Here is a 17,540-nt window from a genome sequence, read left to right as displayed (position 1 = left end):
GCGGTGCTAAATTATGACTTAAAGAGACTAAACGTGGGAAACTAACTCAAGATTTTACTGGGGCAGCGTCTCTTTGTTGTCAGAAAGGTAAAATTACACTTTCAGAGTTCACCAAGTCTCCTCCTAAATTAATTTGGGATCTATATACCAACAATCATCCACAAAGTAAACATTTCCTTGAGAATATTAGACAGTACAACATGATTTTTGCGTTTACTTCCATGGGTGGTAAGGTGGACAATCGATTGAACAAAAATCGTGGCCCTTATACATTTCGTATGAGTGGACAATATTTTCACCAGTATGGAGGTTTATTACCAAATGTTGGTCACAAGCCCAAATTCGAACAGTTATACATATACGATACTTCAAATGAAGCCAATAACAAGAAAGAAGCAATCAGGTATCATTCGTCTAATTCATATATTGTAACATCAAATAATAGGAATACCAAAAACAAATTCAAAATATTAACAGCTTAATTTGTTTATGCATGGCTTAATAACAGAGGAAAAAACAAGACAAAGTCAACGTCATCAAGTTATTCACTAGACAGGATCTCATTGTTCAAATAATGTAAGTTCTTGATGAACATAATTCTCTTGTCAAGACTTTTCGGATGGCCCGTGAAAGGTTTAAAGATGATCATAATATGCAGTTGAAGATTAAATTAATTGGTAGACGAACCAAAGATGGACGTAATTACAATCTGCCAACAGTTGATGAAGTTGCGGCACTTATTGTTGGTGATATCAATGTATCTTCCTTTGACGAAAGGGATATATTAATTGATAGTCATATTAAAGGGTTAAAAAGAATCTCTGAGCTTCACCCTGAATATTTAGCTCTACAATACCCTCTTCTGTTTATTTATGCAAAAGATGGGTACCGTACAGACATACTTCATCGTGATGTCAATGTCTATGAGCATACCACACAGAAGAAAAAAAGGGTTACTATGCGTGAATTTTTTGCATATAAACTTCAAGAACGTGCTGTACCCACACTTGTGCACTTGGGTCGTAAGTTGTATCAACAATTTGTAGTAGATGCTTACACTATGATTGAGTCAGAAAGAATATCATTTATAAGGAAGAATCAAAATATTCTAAGAGCTGATACTTTCTCCAACGTAATAAATGCATCGTTATCGGGTAATGTGGTGAATAGTATGATGGGAAATATGATAAAACTTCCTTCCTCATTCACGGGTAGTGCTAGATATATGATTAAGAATTATCGTGATGCTATGGCACTTTTTCGTGTATTTGGTTATCCCGACTTATTCTTAACTTTTACATGTAATCCAAAGTGGCCCGAAATCACAAGAGAATTGGACGGGACAGGTTTTAAACCAATAGAGACAAACCTGCTTTGTGTGCAAGGATTTTTAAAATGAAGCTCGACCAACTGATGAAAGATATAAGGAAAAAAAAAAGCTTTTTGGTACTTTGAAAGCAGGTTTGCCTATTAATTTTTAACTACTTTTCTAATTTTATTATGTGTTAAATTGATTTTTTATATTTAATGCTTACATACTATGCCAATAACTACTAATATACAACACAGTTTACATCATCCAATAATAGAACACTCCCTTATTAATAATTTTTTTCTTTATTTTTTTAGAAGTGTATACCATGGAATTTCAAAAACGTGGTTTGCCTCATGCCCATATATGCTTATTCCTTGATGAAAGAAGCAAAATGCCTCAACTAGAAGATGTAGATAAGTATATATGCGCTGAAATACCGGATGAAATCAACGAACCAGAACTGTATCAACTCGTGTCAGATTTAATGATACACGGCCCTTGTGGGGACAAGAATCCATCGTGCCAATGCACTAATACAGAAACCAAAAAATGTACAAAAAGGTTTCCAAAACCTTTCTCAGATGTCACAAAAACTGATAAAGACGGTTATCCAATCTACCGAAGAAGGAATAACGGAAGAACGGTCAGAAAACAAGGTCACGATTTGGATACCAGCTGTGTGGTACCTTATAACCCTCAACTACTTAAAATATACCAAGCACATCTCAATGTAGAGTGGTGTAACTAAATAGTTCAATTCGATATTTGTTCAAATATATCAACAAAGGCAATGATAAAATTACAGCACATCTCTGTGATCAAGAAACTGATGAAATTAAACAATACTATGATTGTCGATATGTTTCATCTTGTGAAGCCATGTAGAGAATTTTCTCATTTGATATACATCATCATCGCCCATCAGTTATAAGACTACCGTTCCATTTGGAGGGAGAACACCAAATCATTTTTGATGAAGATGAAGTAATAGAACAAGTATTAGAAAAACCATCTGGAATACATCAATGTTTCTTGAATGGATGAAGTGTAATGGGTGCAACCAACAAGCACGTGAGTTGACTTATGTTGATTTCCCGAGAAAGTTCATTTGAACAAAGATGACAGGGTGTGGAAGTTGCGTAAAAGAAAAACCAGTGCAATTGGACGTATTCATCATGTGTCACCAGCTGCTGATGATCTTTTTTTATCTTAGAATTCTACTAAACAAGGTTAAAGGTCCAACTTCCTATGAAGAAATCCGGACGGTAAATGGTACCCTATTTGATAACTTCAAAGATGCTTGCTACCATTTAGGTTTATTAGATGATGATAACGAGTATATAGAAGCTATTAAAGAGGCTTTTTTTTGGGGAGGGAGGACATTTTGTTAGAAATTTTTTTGCACAGCTACTGTTAACTAACACTATGAGTCGACCGGAAGATGTATTTGACAAAACATTTGAATTTTTGTCGGTAGATGTCGTTCATCCAAACAGACCAGGTAATGATATTTACATTATATTATTCAATAGTTGTCATCTTTAATATACTAATAAAGTCAGTGGTAATTGATTGCAGGAACAAAAATTGGGATCGAACTTTTGAAAGATTTAACTTTACAAGAGATCGAAAGATTACTTCAATGTAATAGTACTTCATTGAGAAATTTTAGTTCAATGCCTTTCCCATCTTATAATACAAGGGATATTTCTGAAAACCATCTTATTATAGATGAGCTCTCCTACGACAAAAGTACACTTGAAGTTGAACATACCGATTTCATTACCAAGTTAACAACTAAACAAAAGGATGCATATGATTAGATAATAAAGGTTGTTGATGAAGGCACGGGAGCTGTGTTCTTTTTGTACGGTTATGGTGGTACTGGAAAAACATTTCTCTGGAAAACACTAACAGCTGCATTACAAAGTAAAGAAGAAATTGTTTTAAATGTTGCAAAAAGTGGGATTGCAGCTTTATTGTTATCTGGAGGTCGGACAGCTCATTCACGTTTTAGAATACCACTTCAACCGACAGATGAGTCCTTTTGTACTATTAAGTCGGACAACAATTTGGCTGAGCTCATTAGGAGGGCAAAACTTATTATTTGGGATGAGGCCCCGATGGTGAACAATATGTGTGTTGAAGCATTGGATCGGTCTTTTCGTGATATATATCGTGAAATCAATCCTAATAGCATGGATACTATATTTGGGGGTAAAATTGTTTTGTTTGGTGGTGATTTTTGACAAATATTACCGGTATTCAAAAGGGTACAAGACAAGATATAGTGGCTGCATCACTCAATTCCTCCTATTTGTCAGATTATGTCACTGTTTTGAAACTTACAGTTAACATGATATTAGGTGGTATTGGTGCATCTTCAACTGATGCCGATACTAGAATGTTTGTTGAATGGATACTAGAAATAGGCAATGGTAATGTTGGTGAATCAGAAGACGGAGTTTTTGATATTGAGATTCAACAAGATCTTTTGATAATAGATTCTGTTGATCCAATCGGTTCTATGATCTCAACTATTTATCCAGAATATCTTCTTAATCTTGCCAATCCACAATATTATCAACAACGTGCTATTCTTGCTCCAACTCATGAAGTTGTGGACATCATTAATGATAGAATGAAGCATTGTTTGGAAGGTGAAGAAAGGTCCTATTTGAGCTAAGATAGTATATGTGCGTCACAAAGGGACACTGACTTTAATTCTGAACTATACAATACTGATTTCCTATATAATATTGAGTTGGTGGATTACCAAAGCACAATCTAAGGCTAAAAGTTGGTGTACCAGTTATGTTACTTCGAAATGTTGATCAAGCAGGAGGTCTGTGTAACGGTACACGGTTACAAGTTATTTCACTAGGGGAAAGAATGATCAAAGAAAAAAATTTAACCGGTTCAAACGTGGGCAAGATAACAGCTATATCACGTATGTTAATCGTTCTTACGGACAAGAGAATACCTTTCGGATTCCAAAGAAGACAATATCCGTTGTCGGTGTGCTTTACAATGACCATAAATAAAAGTCAAGGACAATCACTGGAGCATGTTGGTTTATTTCTTCAAAAACCGGTCTTTAGTCATGGACAACTATACGTTGCACTTTCTCGAGTAACCAATCGACAAGGAATAAAGATATTAATTCTAGACAAGGATAATAAAATATCCAACAAAACCAAAAATGTTGTATTCAAAGAAGTGTTGCAACACTTATAGATTTAAGTTTAGAACTATGTTTAATGTTTTTTTTTTGTTAAATAATTAGAACTATGTTTCATTTTTATGACATTTATTAACTATAATGTATGTTTGATGTTATTTTTAAAAAAAATTAGAACTATGTTTCTTTTTTATGAGATCCATCAACTATTAATTACATATCATAACTTCTAAATGTTTGCATCAACATTTTTATAAACAACTACCAATTGTTGCTCCTATTAATGAAGTACCTATAATCATTAATCATAGAATAATCGAAAAATTTAAAAAAAATATTTGTTAGACAAATTAAAATAAATTTATTTGGTGATCAAAAAATATAAATTATATCATTTGTTGATACTAATTTAATAAAATGATTCTTTTATAATCGGTTATATTATATCCACCGTGCATCGCACGAGCTCAAAAAATCTAGTATATATATATATATATATATATATATATATATATATATATATATATATATATATATATATATATATATATATATATATATATATATATATATATATATATATATATATATATATATGTAACGTTTAACGACGTAATAACTCTTAAGTTAAAATGAATTAATATGTATCATATTAAGAGTATTAATACATACTTAAAAGACTTGAAATACATACATTAACATACTTATACTCAATAAATATAGCTATACTCGTATTCGCATTCGATTTCCTTAAGAATTGTACTCGTATTTGTACGGTATTTATACTCGTATTATACACAGTTTCTAGACGTATTTACTCTTTGTATAAACCAATAGGAATTACCAATTAATCAGCCCTAAATGAGTCATAAACATGTGGGAACCATCATTTAACTTCTAGCTTAAATTATTGTAACACCCGTTTTTCTGTTACGCGTTACTTTGGACGTCATTCGAAATACGAGGCATGTAAGCGTATATTTAGATTCCAAATAAAGCTTGAGTTGATGTTCTAAAACCTTACCATTGGTTAGTAAATCTCATTACGTTTCCAACGATATTTGATTCATCGAAAACGCAGTTACGGTTTGAAAGTTACGACCAAAACAAGTCTAGAAAGCTGATCCAGTTAATTTGGATGCCGTCCAACCTTTTTGGAAGCCGTCCAACCTTTTTGGACGCCGTCCAAAAGGCCTGACGTTCCAGCATTTGTATTTTACTCAAATTAAAAGGGGTACTTTGGTCTTTTCACTTGTGGACTAATTGGTGGCATTAAGTTCATTTTTAGATCCACTTTTGAATCATTTTCACATCCACAACTCTCTCATCACATCTTAGAGAGAGAGAGAGGAGAGTTCTAGAGAGAGGGAGCTCAAATGGTGAGGAAGGTGGTGATTTTTGCCCAAATTGGAGTGGTTCTTGGTGTTTGTTGGTGTTTCTAGCTACTAGAGTCCGTTTTGGTGCTTGAGGTAAACCCTAATCCAAATTGTAGTGTTTGATTTCTTGTTTGAGTTAGGGTTTGTGTTAGTTAGAGTTATAAACCCATTTATTGTGAAATTTAGGGTTTTTGGGTAAGATTCATGTAAGTAAGCCTAAATGGGTGACTTAGATTTTCGATTGATGAAATTGTTAGTTTGGACCTTGTATGTGTTGGTTAAACCTTAGGACACTTGTGTTGACTTGATTTTTTGGGTGTAAACCCTAATTTAGGTCAAAATGGGTCATATGGGTATTTTGGGACAAGTAAGCTTGATTCGGTGTCATATTTAGTTTTAAGTCAAGTTTTGGTGAGTCAAGTATGTAAATACTTGATTTAGGTGTTAATTGATGTTTTGGAAATATAACCACTAGTCATTAGTGATTATGGGGCGTTTTATGACTTTGGTCAAAATGAGTAATTTGAATTAGGTCAAAATTGAGGATGACACTAATTTGGATTAAATGAATGTTAAATGATTTTGTTAAGCGTTAAATGATGTTTTTGGATGTAATTACTCGCGAGAAGTGATTTTGCATTAAACTGGTATTTTAACATAAGTCAAACGTGGTCAAAAGCAATATGAGTCAATATTGCACGTGTTGGGGTTTTTGGTGTAATTGGCGTTTGAAATGATTACTACCTAAGTAGTAATTTAGTGTTAAGACCTAGGTTTGGTCTAATTGGTGTAAAGTATGATTTGGGTTAAATCGTACTTTGTTGTGTTGGTTTGAATTACCACCCGAAGTGGTAATTGGTTTGTGTCCATTAGGTGATTAAATGGGCGGGTTTTGGCGAGCAAGGTGTGATCCCTCGGCTAAGGGATATTTGTGTCGAGTTCTCTTTTAGAGAATGGCTATTTATGTGTATATTGTACCTATGTGTGATATAGGTGGTTACTTGCTCAGATTTGAGGACGAAGATCATGTTGTACATGACTTGTGCGGGCATTCCAAGGTGAGTGGAATAATTATACGTGTATGTATATGATGTATTTATTTGTGTAGCTCGAGATGTGAAGTGTCGAAGTGTTAAGACACCACATTTCACGCAATGAGTGAAGTGTCAAAGTGTTAAGACACCACTCCGGAATGTTTGACGAGTGAAGCATCGAGGTGTTAAGATGCCACTCGGGGTGAAGCATCAAGGTGTTAAGATGCCACCCGGGGTGAAGTATCGAGGTGTTAAGATGCCACCTGGGAGTGAAGTGTCGAGGTGTTAAGACACCACTCTGGAATGTTTGATGAGTGAAGCATCGAGGTGTTAAGATGCCACTCAGGGTGAAGTATCGAGGTGTTAAGATGCCACCCGGGGGTTAGTGATACGAGGTGTTAAGTACACTAATGGATGTTGTGAACTCCGATAGTCTTTCACGGGCACCATTCCCTTGTACGATTGGTTAACCATGGTTATTGTGTTGTAGTGTAGTATATTATATTGTTCGGGTTATATATGTGCTATTATTGTGCTAGCTTGTGATATTGGAGGTTAATAGCTTTGTACTTGTGATGATAAGCTAATTGTGTTGCTAGCATGTATGCGGTATGTGAGTAAGTGTTTGCAAGTAGGTATATTATATATGTATGTGTATAATTATTACATTTACTAAGCTTTATGCTTACCCCTCTCGCTGTTTACCTTTTTACAAGTATTGTTGTTATGAAGCTAGCTAGTTGTTAGACTAGATGCTTAGGAGCGCTTGGGCTCAATGGGGTAGCTTTTGGATATTTGGATGCGGATGGGGGATTTGGTAGTCCCCGAGATTATGCTCTTGGTATTGGGTTGGGTTATTGAGTCTTAACCCATATTTGTGGTGTAAACACTTTTATTTAATGTTTTGTTGATGTAAAGCTCGATTGGGTTGTTGCAAAGCGTTTGGTTGATGATTTAAAAGTGTTAAGTGTGTTTTGAAATGAAATGGAACTGATCAGGTCTGCTAGACACCGTCCGGATGGGTTGGACGCCGTCCAGTATAACGTGGGTTGGGTGTGTTCTGTCTCAGAACGTTTTAGTGTTACTGGACGCCGTCCTGATTGTTGGACGCCGTCCTACTCTTTGTAACTGGATGCCGTCCAGATGGTCTATTATAAAAAAAAAAAATTTAGTCGTGTTTTTGGTAAAACGATGTCGGGTCATTACAATTATTTAGCTAAATAACAAACTAAAACCTCTTTATTACCTACTCCTAAATCAGGGGCGGATGTATTGTTGTCCCAGTTGTTGCACGGGACACCACTGAAATACGTGATATAGTGAATTTTTTTTAGGTTTTTAACTAGTGACACCAGTTGATACTGTAAATTTTTTTGGGTGACACCATTGAAATAAGCCATCTAGTAGAAATTTGTTGGGAGTTTTAACCGGTGACACTAGTGATTACCAATTCTAGATCCTCCACTGTCCTAAATGACACACACACACATCTCATTTTTCATTCTACTTTCTTACTATAGAATCCACTCTCTAAATTCTCTCTAATTACCTACTCAAGAACTCAGCAAATCATCTTCATCTTCATCAAAAACTACTTCAAGACTCAATCTTTAATCACCATAAAAAGAATCATTCAAGAACACATCAAGATAGTCATTCAATTTCAAGAAGATACTTCAAGATTTCTTTCAAGCTTTCAATCTCTTTCAAGAACTCTTTAAGATCAAGAAATCCCTAATTATCTCAACAACTTTCTAAGTTTAAATCATGGTAACAACCTTAATTAAGCTTTTTATCAATTCATATAATCATAACTATGTTAAATTAAGTAATAACTTTACTTAAACTTTTGTTCATTCCAAGCTTCTACTTCAAGATCCTTCCAAGCTTTCAAGAACACCTTCAAGCTTAAGAATATTTTCTTATTTTTCCATAAACATCACTCTCTAAACTTGAAGTAATAACCTTATTCATTATCTTGTTCAATCCGTATCTATATAGCTAACTTATTTAGAGTTTATAACTTGTAATTACTAGAACATAGTTTAGTTATTCTAAACTTGTTTGCAAACTAAGTTAATCCTTCTAACTTGAATTTTAAAACACTTAAATATATGTATTATAACAGTATGTTAAGCTAACATAAGAATATATAACTTGTATATATGAAGAATACCTTAAAACTTAACATACGCCGTCATAGTTAAACCGGGGGCTGTTTTGGGTTGGATTTTAAAAACCTATCTTAAAATTTGAACTAGAGATATATATTCTGGAAATATGTTATCTTATATGTACATGATAACATATCCAAAATTCATGGTTTAATTCAAAGTGGAAGTATTTTAATTAAATTGGTTTTAAGATGTCGAACTTATGACGAATTTGACCATCGTCACTTAAATTCATATATAACCTTTGATCACGACTACAAATATGAACTTTTCCAGTTTTGTTTTGAAAAATTTACCTCATAAGGAGTCTAAGCAATTTGAATCACCTAAAACCGCTTAGAAACGAAGAAGTTATGGGTAAAACAATATCGGTTAGGAACGACAATTTATAGCTACGAGATTTTTAATATAAAAACGATACTAACATTTCCCAGATAACTTTTCCTATATCCTACATGTATTTATACATGTCATGACTATTTCCTTGTAAATATATAAAATATAATATTCTTGGTTAATTCTAAGACAATATAATATAGTTTTGATTAATTAAGACAACACGTATACAATAATTTTAGATAAATCCTAAGACAACACGTATACAATAAGTTTCGATAAATCCTAAGACAACACGTATACAATAAGTTTAGATAAATCCAAAGACAACACATATACAATAAGTTTTGGTTGATTCTAAGACAACACATATGCAATAAGTCTGGATTGATTCTAATATAATATGTATACAATAAGTCTGGATTAATGCTATAACAATACATATACAATAAGTCTTGATAAATTTTAAGATTATATATTGGACTATTGGACTAATAACTTGACAGCCTAAAAGTATCATAAGTGTGATATAATTATTATTCGAATATAATTGTATTATAATTGAAATATTATTGTTATAGGTTCGTGAATTCTGTCGAAGGCCGAGTCATATTTTTTAACGATTTGAAAAATCTTATTATTTACCCTCTTCAAATCACAAGTGAGTTATATTCCCAATTTTACTATCTATAAATGTTTTTGGGATGAGAATACATGCTATTTTCTAATGTTTTACAAAATAGACACAATTGATGAAAAATACATTCTACGATTGAGATTGTTATATCGAATATCCATATTTTAGCTTGGTAACTTAGTTATTAGTGAACTTGCCACTAATAAACGCGAATCTTTAAAATATAGCTGTTGGGCCTAACAACCCCATCCGGGTTACGAATGCGATAGTACTTCGATTATTGTATACATGATGCGGTCTATATGCTAAGGATATTACTTGACGTTATGTTAATGTTGGTTACCAGGCACTCAACGTTAGAATGATTTTATACACGGGATATGGGTGTGTTGTTTATGAAAATGAAATCTTATGGTCTATTGTTATGATTTATTATATAGGTTAAACCTATGACTCACCAACAATTTTTGTTGACGTTTTAGCATTTTTTATTCTCAGATCAATATTAAAAGCTTCCGCACTGTGCATTCTGATTATCGTCAAGATTTGGAGTCAGCATGCTTGTCTCATATTGTTTAAACTTGCATTCGGGAATAATCTTTTGTAGTATATTGTAACCATTATGTAATGGTTAGCGTGAAAACTTTGTATTTTTAGATTGTCTTTGATTGACAATCTATGTTATGTCATTATGCCTTTATTGATAAAATAAAGGTTATGGTTTGATTTAAAAATGAATGCAAGGTTTGAAAAACGTATCATATAGAGGTCAAAACCTCGCAGCGAAACCAATTAGTAATAAAACGTTTATAATCGATATGAATGAGGCATTTCAGGTTTGAATTTAATTTTTTTGTCAATGTTGAATGTTAATCATGATGTTTATGAAATTCAGTCATAACTTAATCATTCGACACTATTACACGTATGCTTTTTTCGCTCATAATAGTCGTGCAATGCACGAGCTCAAAGCTCGATATTTACATTTAAGTAAACATATATTTACAAATTTTGTGCAACGCACGGGCTTATAAGATTAATATGTATATATAATTAAATACTCTGTAAATTGTTTGTATTGGATATACATTACAATTAAATACTCCGTAAATTGTTTGTATTGGTCGTGGATCAGGCCCCTTATGGGTCGCACTGAAACCAAGCTTCATGATATTAACCAATTCATCTCCTCAACAACTTTAAATGATAAGAGTGATTTGTGGAAATGGCTATTGGACGCAAGTGGTATATTCACTACTAATGCCCTTGCCAGAACTATTGACAACATAAAACTTGATGAAGAAACATCTCGAAATAAGGCATTACCTCAGAAAGTCTATATTCATTTGGAGAGCAAAAATGGGTAGACTTCCCACTCGCTCGGATCTGGATAAACGTGGTATCGATCTAGACACAACATTATGCCCTTTATGTAGTAACAATGTTGAAATAGTTGAGCGCATCCTTATAAACTACCCATTCGTTCAAAATATTTGGACTCTTTTTTTCAAATGGTGGAATATCCAATCTCATTGCATTACAAATATCGGTGAGGCTTTCATGGAAGATCAGTGACTTACTTTAACATCGTTATGAAAGCTATGGAAAGCCTTAAAATTGTAAGACCCTGGTCCGAAAGTTGTGGTGCGCGTCGCGCATGCTGGCGGGCAGAACTGTGCAGTTTCACAATTTTGTTAAATAGAAAGGGGCACTTTGGTCTTTTCACATGTGGACGTGTATATGGCTTGGGATCAGTTCTAGATCTCATTCTTATCTTCATTTCTCTCCAATAACTCATTTTGAGAGAGAAAGCAAACCATAGAGAGAGAAAGCTTCAAATGGTGATGAAAGTGATAATTCTTGACCAAATTAGAGTGGAACTTGGTGCATCTTAGTGTTTCTAGCTACTAGCTCAGTTTTGGTGCTAAGGTAAACCCTAGATCTGATTTTATTTACTTTGATTTGATTTGGGGTTAGGGTTAGGGTTTGAGTTAATGTTAGGTTATAAACCCCAATTCCTTTAAATTTTGGGGGTTTTGGTAAAGATTTGGGTAAGTAAACCCTAGTATTATGGGTTCAGGGTTTGATGAAAAATTTAGGTATATTTGTCTTTGATTTTGGGTTCTAATCACTAGATTGGAAGTGAGTAAGTGATTGGTGTTCTTAAGAACATGAATGTTTGTCAAAATTGGGTGTTGACTTTGATTTGGTGTCAAACTAAGAAGTGGGTCAAGTTTTGTTGATATAAGTACCTAAGTACATGGATCATTTGTGAGAAATGGTGTTATGGAGATATAATCACTAGTCACTAGTGATATTGTGTGAATTTGACATAAGTCAAAGGTGGTCAAGGGCTATATGGGCCAATACTGCGTATGTTGTGAGAATTGGTGTAGTATGATCATTAACTAGCTAATGATCTAATGTCGGGACTTAGGTTGGTCTACTTGGAGTCGAGTATAATTTGGGTTAAATTGTGCCTTTTGGTGTGGGTTTGAATTACCACCCGAAGTGGTAATTGAATTGTGCTCATTAGGTGTTAAATGGGTGGGTTGACGAGCAAGGTAATCCCTCGGCTAAGGGAGATTTGTCTAGGATTCTTTTTTAGATAATTGGTAATTATGTGTATATTGTGCCTTTGTGTGATATAGGTGATTGCTTGCTCGGATGCGAAGATGATGATATAACATATATGACTTATGCGTGCGCTCCCAAGGTAAGTGGAATACTTATATGTGTGTGTGTATATAAGTTGGTTTCTTGTATGTACAGTGGCGAGTGTTATTCACTCTTCGTTGGCCACATGATGTAAAGTGGTGTTATTCACTCTTCGTTGGCCACATGACGTAAAGTGGCGAGTGATATTAACTCTTCGTTGGCAACGTGATGCAAAGTGGTGAGTGATCTTCGTAAGGATTCGCTCTTCGTTAGCCACGTTTGCGGTTGTGAAGTGGGGATAGTGTTATTCACTCTTCGTCGGCCTCACGGAATCTGGTAAGTGTCACCTAACAGTTTCACTCTTCGGTGGCCACATTCCGGTGTGCATGGTAGTGCTTTTTGGAAGACACTTTCGTTGGCCAAGTACACGTGTTGGATAGTGTTATCATTTGATGACTAGCACTATTGTGTATGGTTAACCATATTTGTGTGTGATTGTGATGCTAGCTTGTATACGGATTTGTGAAGTATGTGTAAGGAAGTAGGTTATGTATGTGTGCATATAAGTATTGCATTCACTAAGCTTTATGCTTACTCCCTCGTTGTTTACCTTTTTGTATAAGTACCCATTGGATGTGTTAGAGGATTATAGAAGCTTGACTAGTTTGCTAGAAGTTTGCTTATGACGGAGTAGCATTGGATTTGGTTGCGAGTTGGGGGATTGGAAAAATCCCCGGGATCATGCTCGGGATATTGGGTTGGGCAATTGAGTCTTAACCTTTATTTTGTATATTTGGGTCGAAATTGTCATCTTATTTGTAATGGGTCATTTGAACTCACCTTATGTTAATTATGATTAGATTTGACATTTGAATCCACCTTGAAGTGTTGAATGTGGAAATGGACATTGGGTTGGGTCATTCCAAAACTAGCAAAATTTGGAAATTTTAAATCTGGTTTAAAGCCGGTGCGCACCTGAGGTGAACTCCGCGCTCAAGAGTGCGATCGAGGCAAATTTTGATCAGAAGATCTCTCCTAGAGAAACCGAATCCGCACCCTAGAGTGCACAGTGCGCGCTCGTCATGCGCACCACGCACACATATGCACACCGTGCACTTGTACTGTGTAAAAAAAGATATGTGTCGTTTTTTGGTAAATGGATTTGGGGTTGTTACAAGATGGTATCGGAGCATGGTCTAAGGGATCTAGGTGACATTTGTGATAGGTGCCTAGACTTAGACTATTTTGTGCATGCGTTTGTTGCGGGACTTGTAGATATACGGGTCGAATTTATGATGATTAGTGCCTTAGCGTAGGTACACTAATTGGGACTTGAGAATGTATAGGGCCTTAATTGGTGCTTGCTTTTGAGCTTCAGATAGATAGTCGCCTAAAGTTGTAGGTTAACTAGGAGATTTCTTTCGGTGATAGATCCTTATGTTGTATGATGGCATGCTCATGTGTTATGTATGTTGAATGATATATATATATATATATATATATATATATATATATATATATATATATATATATATATATATATATATATGCATGAATATACTAACATATTGTATGTGTGTATGCGGTGTATTAAGATAAGAATCCGGCTTCGGGATTCGGTCATTCGGTGTTTTGAATGGTCAAGTCAATCGGTGGGGGTTCAATCAATATGGGGTGCTTGAGATTCTGTGTGTTTCGTATTGTGTGAATGCCACACTAGTCCGGGAAAAGTACTTTACATGACCATGTGGAATTGGTAAGGTACACAATGATGCTTGATCACCATTATTACAACCGTGTATCTTGGCGCTAAGCATGACATGTCGGGTACCGAGCGGGTGAACGCGACATGGGGTAGGTTCGGGAATGCTTTAGGAATCATAAAATGATTCCTAGGTTATGGTGACCTTGAATGATGTGAGGGTTATCACATCGGGCGTGTTTTGGGTTGAGAAGACTTATGGCTTTTATAGACACCTAAGGTGAGTAGGTGGACTTGAGGGATGGTTGTGTTATAGCCACAATAAGTAGTGGGTGCAAGATCGAGATTGTAAGGATATGGTCTTCTACCGAACTAGGATGACCAACTCGAGTGTGTTGTGGAGACTTGAATCCCGTATTGGGATGTAATAAGTCTCTTGAGTGCGTTTTGTGTTGGTACTCAGTTGAGTACGAAGTTAGCGAATTCAGTAGTGATTCTGGTGGTTGGTCGTCTTTGGTTGATGATGTACTGGAGCGTGCTTGGGTCGTTAAAATCGCAAGAGTGAGACCCTTATGACTATGGTTTGTGTTAGATGTTTATGGCATTAGGGTAAGTTCTTTATGGGATTTCCTCGGTATTGATGGTTGTATCGGTGTGTGGTGGAGTGTAAGCCTTGGTGTTACCAAGAAATTCTCCAGTGTGTTGTGAAGGGCTTACCTAGGCTATATTGCTTAGCGTAGGCGAGTTCGTTGTGGCATGTATTCTCTAGGAAGATTGGTGGTCTAATGGACGAGAAGGTTCATCGAGTAAGTATGACTTTGGGACATTTGGTTGCGTATTCGGTGACATCGGGTGTATAGGACCCAAGGAGTAAGTTTCTAAACCTCGGCTTATGGTGGTGGGAGTCGATATTACACATTGTCAGGTACCTTCTTATACATGCTAGTGTAATGTGCGACTCCGATGTTGATGTAGCCATGATGTACTTAGGATGCGATCGAAAGACCCTTGGGTGCAACAGTGATGAAAATGTAGATTGTCAGGCGATCGCGATTCAACGATTGCGGAAGTGAGTTTGATAGGGTTATGGTGCATACTCCATGTGAATTGAATTAGAGTAATGAACTTTATTGTCAATTGCTATGCGCCACCCTGGGGCGATGACGAATTGTGTGTGTTTGATGAGCTCACGAGACGGGCGACTCCCGTTTCTCCTAACAGCTTGGTCGGTTGGAATGACTGGTGAGGCGGCTATGGATATAACTGTCTGTTAGGTCGCGGGTTGTGATGATGTGTCGTTAATATGGGAGACATATTCTTTGTGCCTGATCGGTCACACTTTTTCATGAGAGTGAGAAAAGGCTTGATAGCAATTAACTGTTAATTGAGTGGAATGTCTAGTGACATCGAGTGACGGGTAGGACTGGTGGAGCGTGATGGCGTATGCCTAGGCTCAGAGTTATAAGTAGGAATTTTGTGAGAGTCTACCTTGAGAAGGAGACGGGCGTGACTCACATTATCAAAGGTGTGATGTCATGGTAAGTATGGCGTTGAGGACTATTGCGTGAGGTAGTTTCTGGATCTTGAAGTAGATTTTCGGGAAATTGGTGTTTATATGATTGAAAATCACGATGATCATGTCTGTTGATGAACGATAAGTTCGCAGGATGTTACCATTTTGGCGATTTGCGTGTGGAGCTAAATCCTAAGTGGGGGAGTCTTATTGTTCCACGAGGAGGTACAATAGTATGGTACGGTAGGAAATGTAAGGGAGCACCGTTCAAGACTTCAACATGGATGTGAATTCCTAACGAGACAGAGTGATGTGCTATTTACATGGACTAAAGGTCTGGGCGCTACGACCGTCGAGTCATGATTCAAGAGAATGTGCGTGGGATCTTTTGTGGAAAACTGTGAGACTCGGATGGTGTTGGTGGACGATATGGAGTTTTGTGAAGAGTGGGTTACTTAATTTCCCTTATGTGGGAAGCGTGCTTGTGAGAAGTCTACAGTGGATTATTTCCACTTCGCGGGCGATTGTGGGGCAAGGAGTATCGGTTCCGAATGTTTCATCTAGAAGCGCACGATTAAGGCTTGATTTTCGAGAGGGTGTTACCTTGCTTGTGAGAACTTGATGTGTTGTTATGTCAAGGCCTTCCTTATTGGACGGTCAAGGCAAAATGCTCGTCCGATGTTGGTGAGCATATAGTGGTTTGTGTGACAATATGCGACGGTTGACGCGACGAGAACTCGTTGTTGGCAAGATTTTGGTACGCGAATAGCTTCCATACTAGTGCTAGAAACCCGTTTGGCATTGAAGTTGATGGGGATAGAGAAGAAACCTTGTGTAATGGGGTGGTGAACTATTGAGCGTGATGCGTTGTGACGTTGTCCTAATATTTTTCGAGAAAGAGCGATCAGTTGTGAATACAATGGGTATGTGTTATAATGATACGCGTGCCTACGCGCCTTGCGCTCGTGTGAATCATGTGCAGGATGCACGCCTTGAATAAATAGAACTGTCAGATTAGGAGGTGCGCATGCAATCTTTGCTTAGCGCGCATGAAAGCAATCTGGTATGATATTATCTTTAATTAAATGCAATCCTTTGCTAACTATAATTCCGTTATTTATGGGAGCAATTAGGAAGGATCTAGAAGCTAATTAAGAGGTAATCTAGGGTTAGGGTTTCACTATAAATACAACCCTAACCTCCTTCACTCGACACAACATTTTTCCGAATAACTCGACCTTTCGATTGCAAAAAAAAAAAAAAAAAAATCTTACGGTAACAGGTTTGTTCTTCGAACATAAATCTATGGAACCACCTTTCGTGGCCATTATTGCGGCAACTGCCATTAATGGTGGATGTAGCTTTGATCACCCGTTTGTAGATCGTCATCTCTATAAGGGTTATTCACGGTAAACCAGACCAATGATCAAAGCTATGAATGTCCTTAAACACTCCTCCATGCACTCAACATCAATCAAGCTCTCGGAGCAAATTTATGTTCGATCAAATGGCGCCATTCGTGGGACCACAACTAGAATTGCGTAAAAAGTTTTATATGTTACAAACGATTAACTATGAAACTTCTAATCTTTTTGTGGTTGTTCTTGTGTGACA

The 17,540-nt window shown here is 36.1% G+C and overlaps 2 protein-coding genes across 2 annotated transcripts; both read left to right on the top strand.

Moving 5' to 3' along the window:
- Positions 1 to 619: 619 nt before the first annotated feature.
- Positions 620 to 2,063, top strand: LOC139875657 (uncharacterized). Its single transcript, XM_071862973.1, has 2 exons — positions 620 to 1,346; positions 1,630 to 2,063. Exons 1-2 carry the CDS (start codon positions 620 to 622, stop codon positions 2,061 to 2,063), a joined length of 1,161 nt encoding a protein of 386 aa, XP_071719074.1.
- Positions 2,064 to 2,740: 677 nt separating this feature from the next.
- On the top strand, positions 2,741 to 12,903 carry LOC139875656 (uncharacterized). Its single transcript, XM_071862972.1, has 7 exons — positions 2,741 to 2,816; positions 2,894 to 3,067; positions 3,161 to 3,532; positions 3,640 to 3,975; positions 4,080 to 4,265; positions 12,705 to 12,769; positions 12,826 to 12,903. Exons 1-7 carry the CDS (start codon positions 2,741 to 2,743, stop codon positions 12,901 to 12,903), a joined length of 1,287 nt encoding a protein of 428 aa, XP_071719073.1.
- Positions 12,904 to 17,540: the final 4,637 nt, after the last annotated feature.

Source organism: Rutidosis leptorrhynchoides, chromosome 11 (genome assembly GCF_046630445.1).
Source record: "Rutidosis leptorrhynchoides isolate AG116_Rl617_1_P2 chromosome 11, CSIRO_AGI_Rlap_v1, whole genome shotgun sequence".
Taxonomy (NCBI): domain Eukaryota; kingdom Viridiplantae; phylum Streptophyta; class Magnoliopsida; order Asterales; family Asteraceae; genus Rutidosis; species Rutidosis leptorrhynchoides.
The sequence above is the reverse complement of the archived record's forward strand: the minus strand, read 5'-3'. Positions and strand labels throughout refer to the sequence as shown.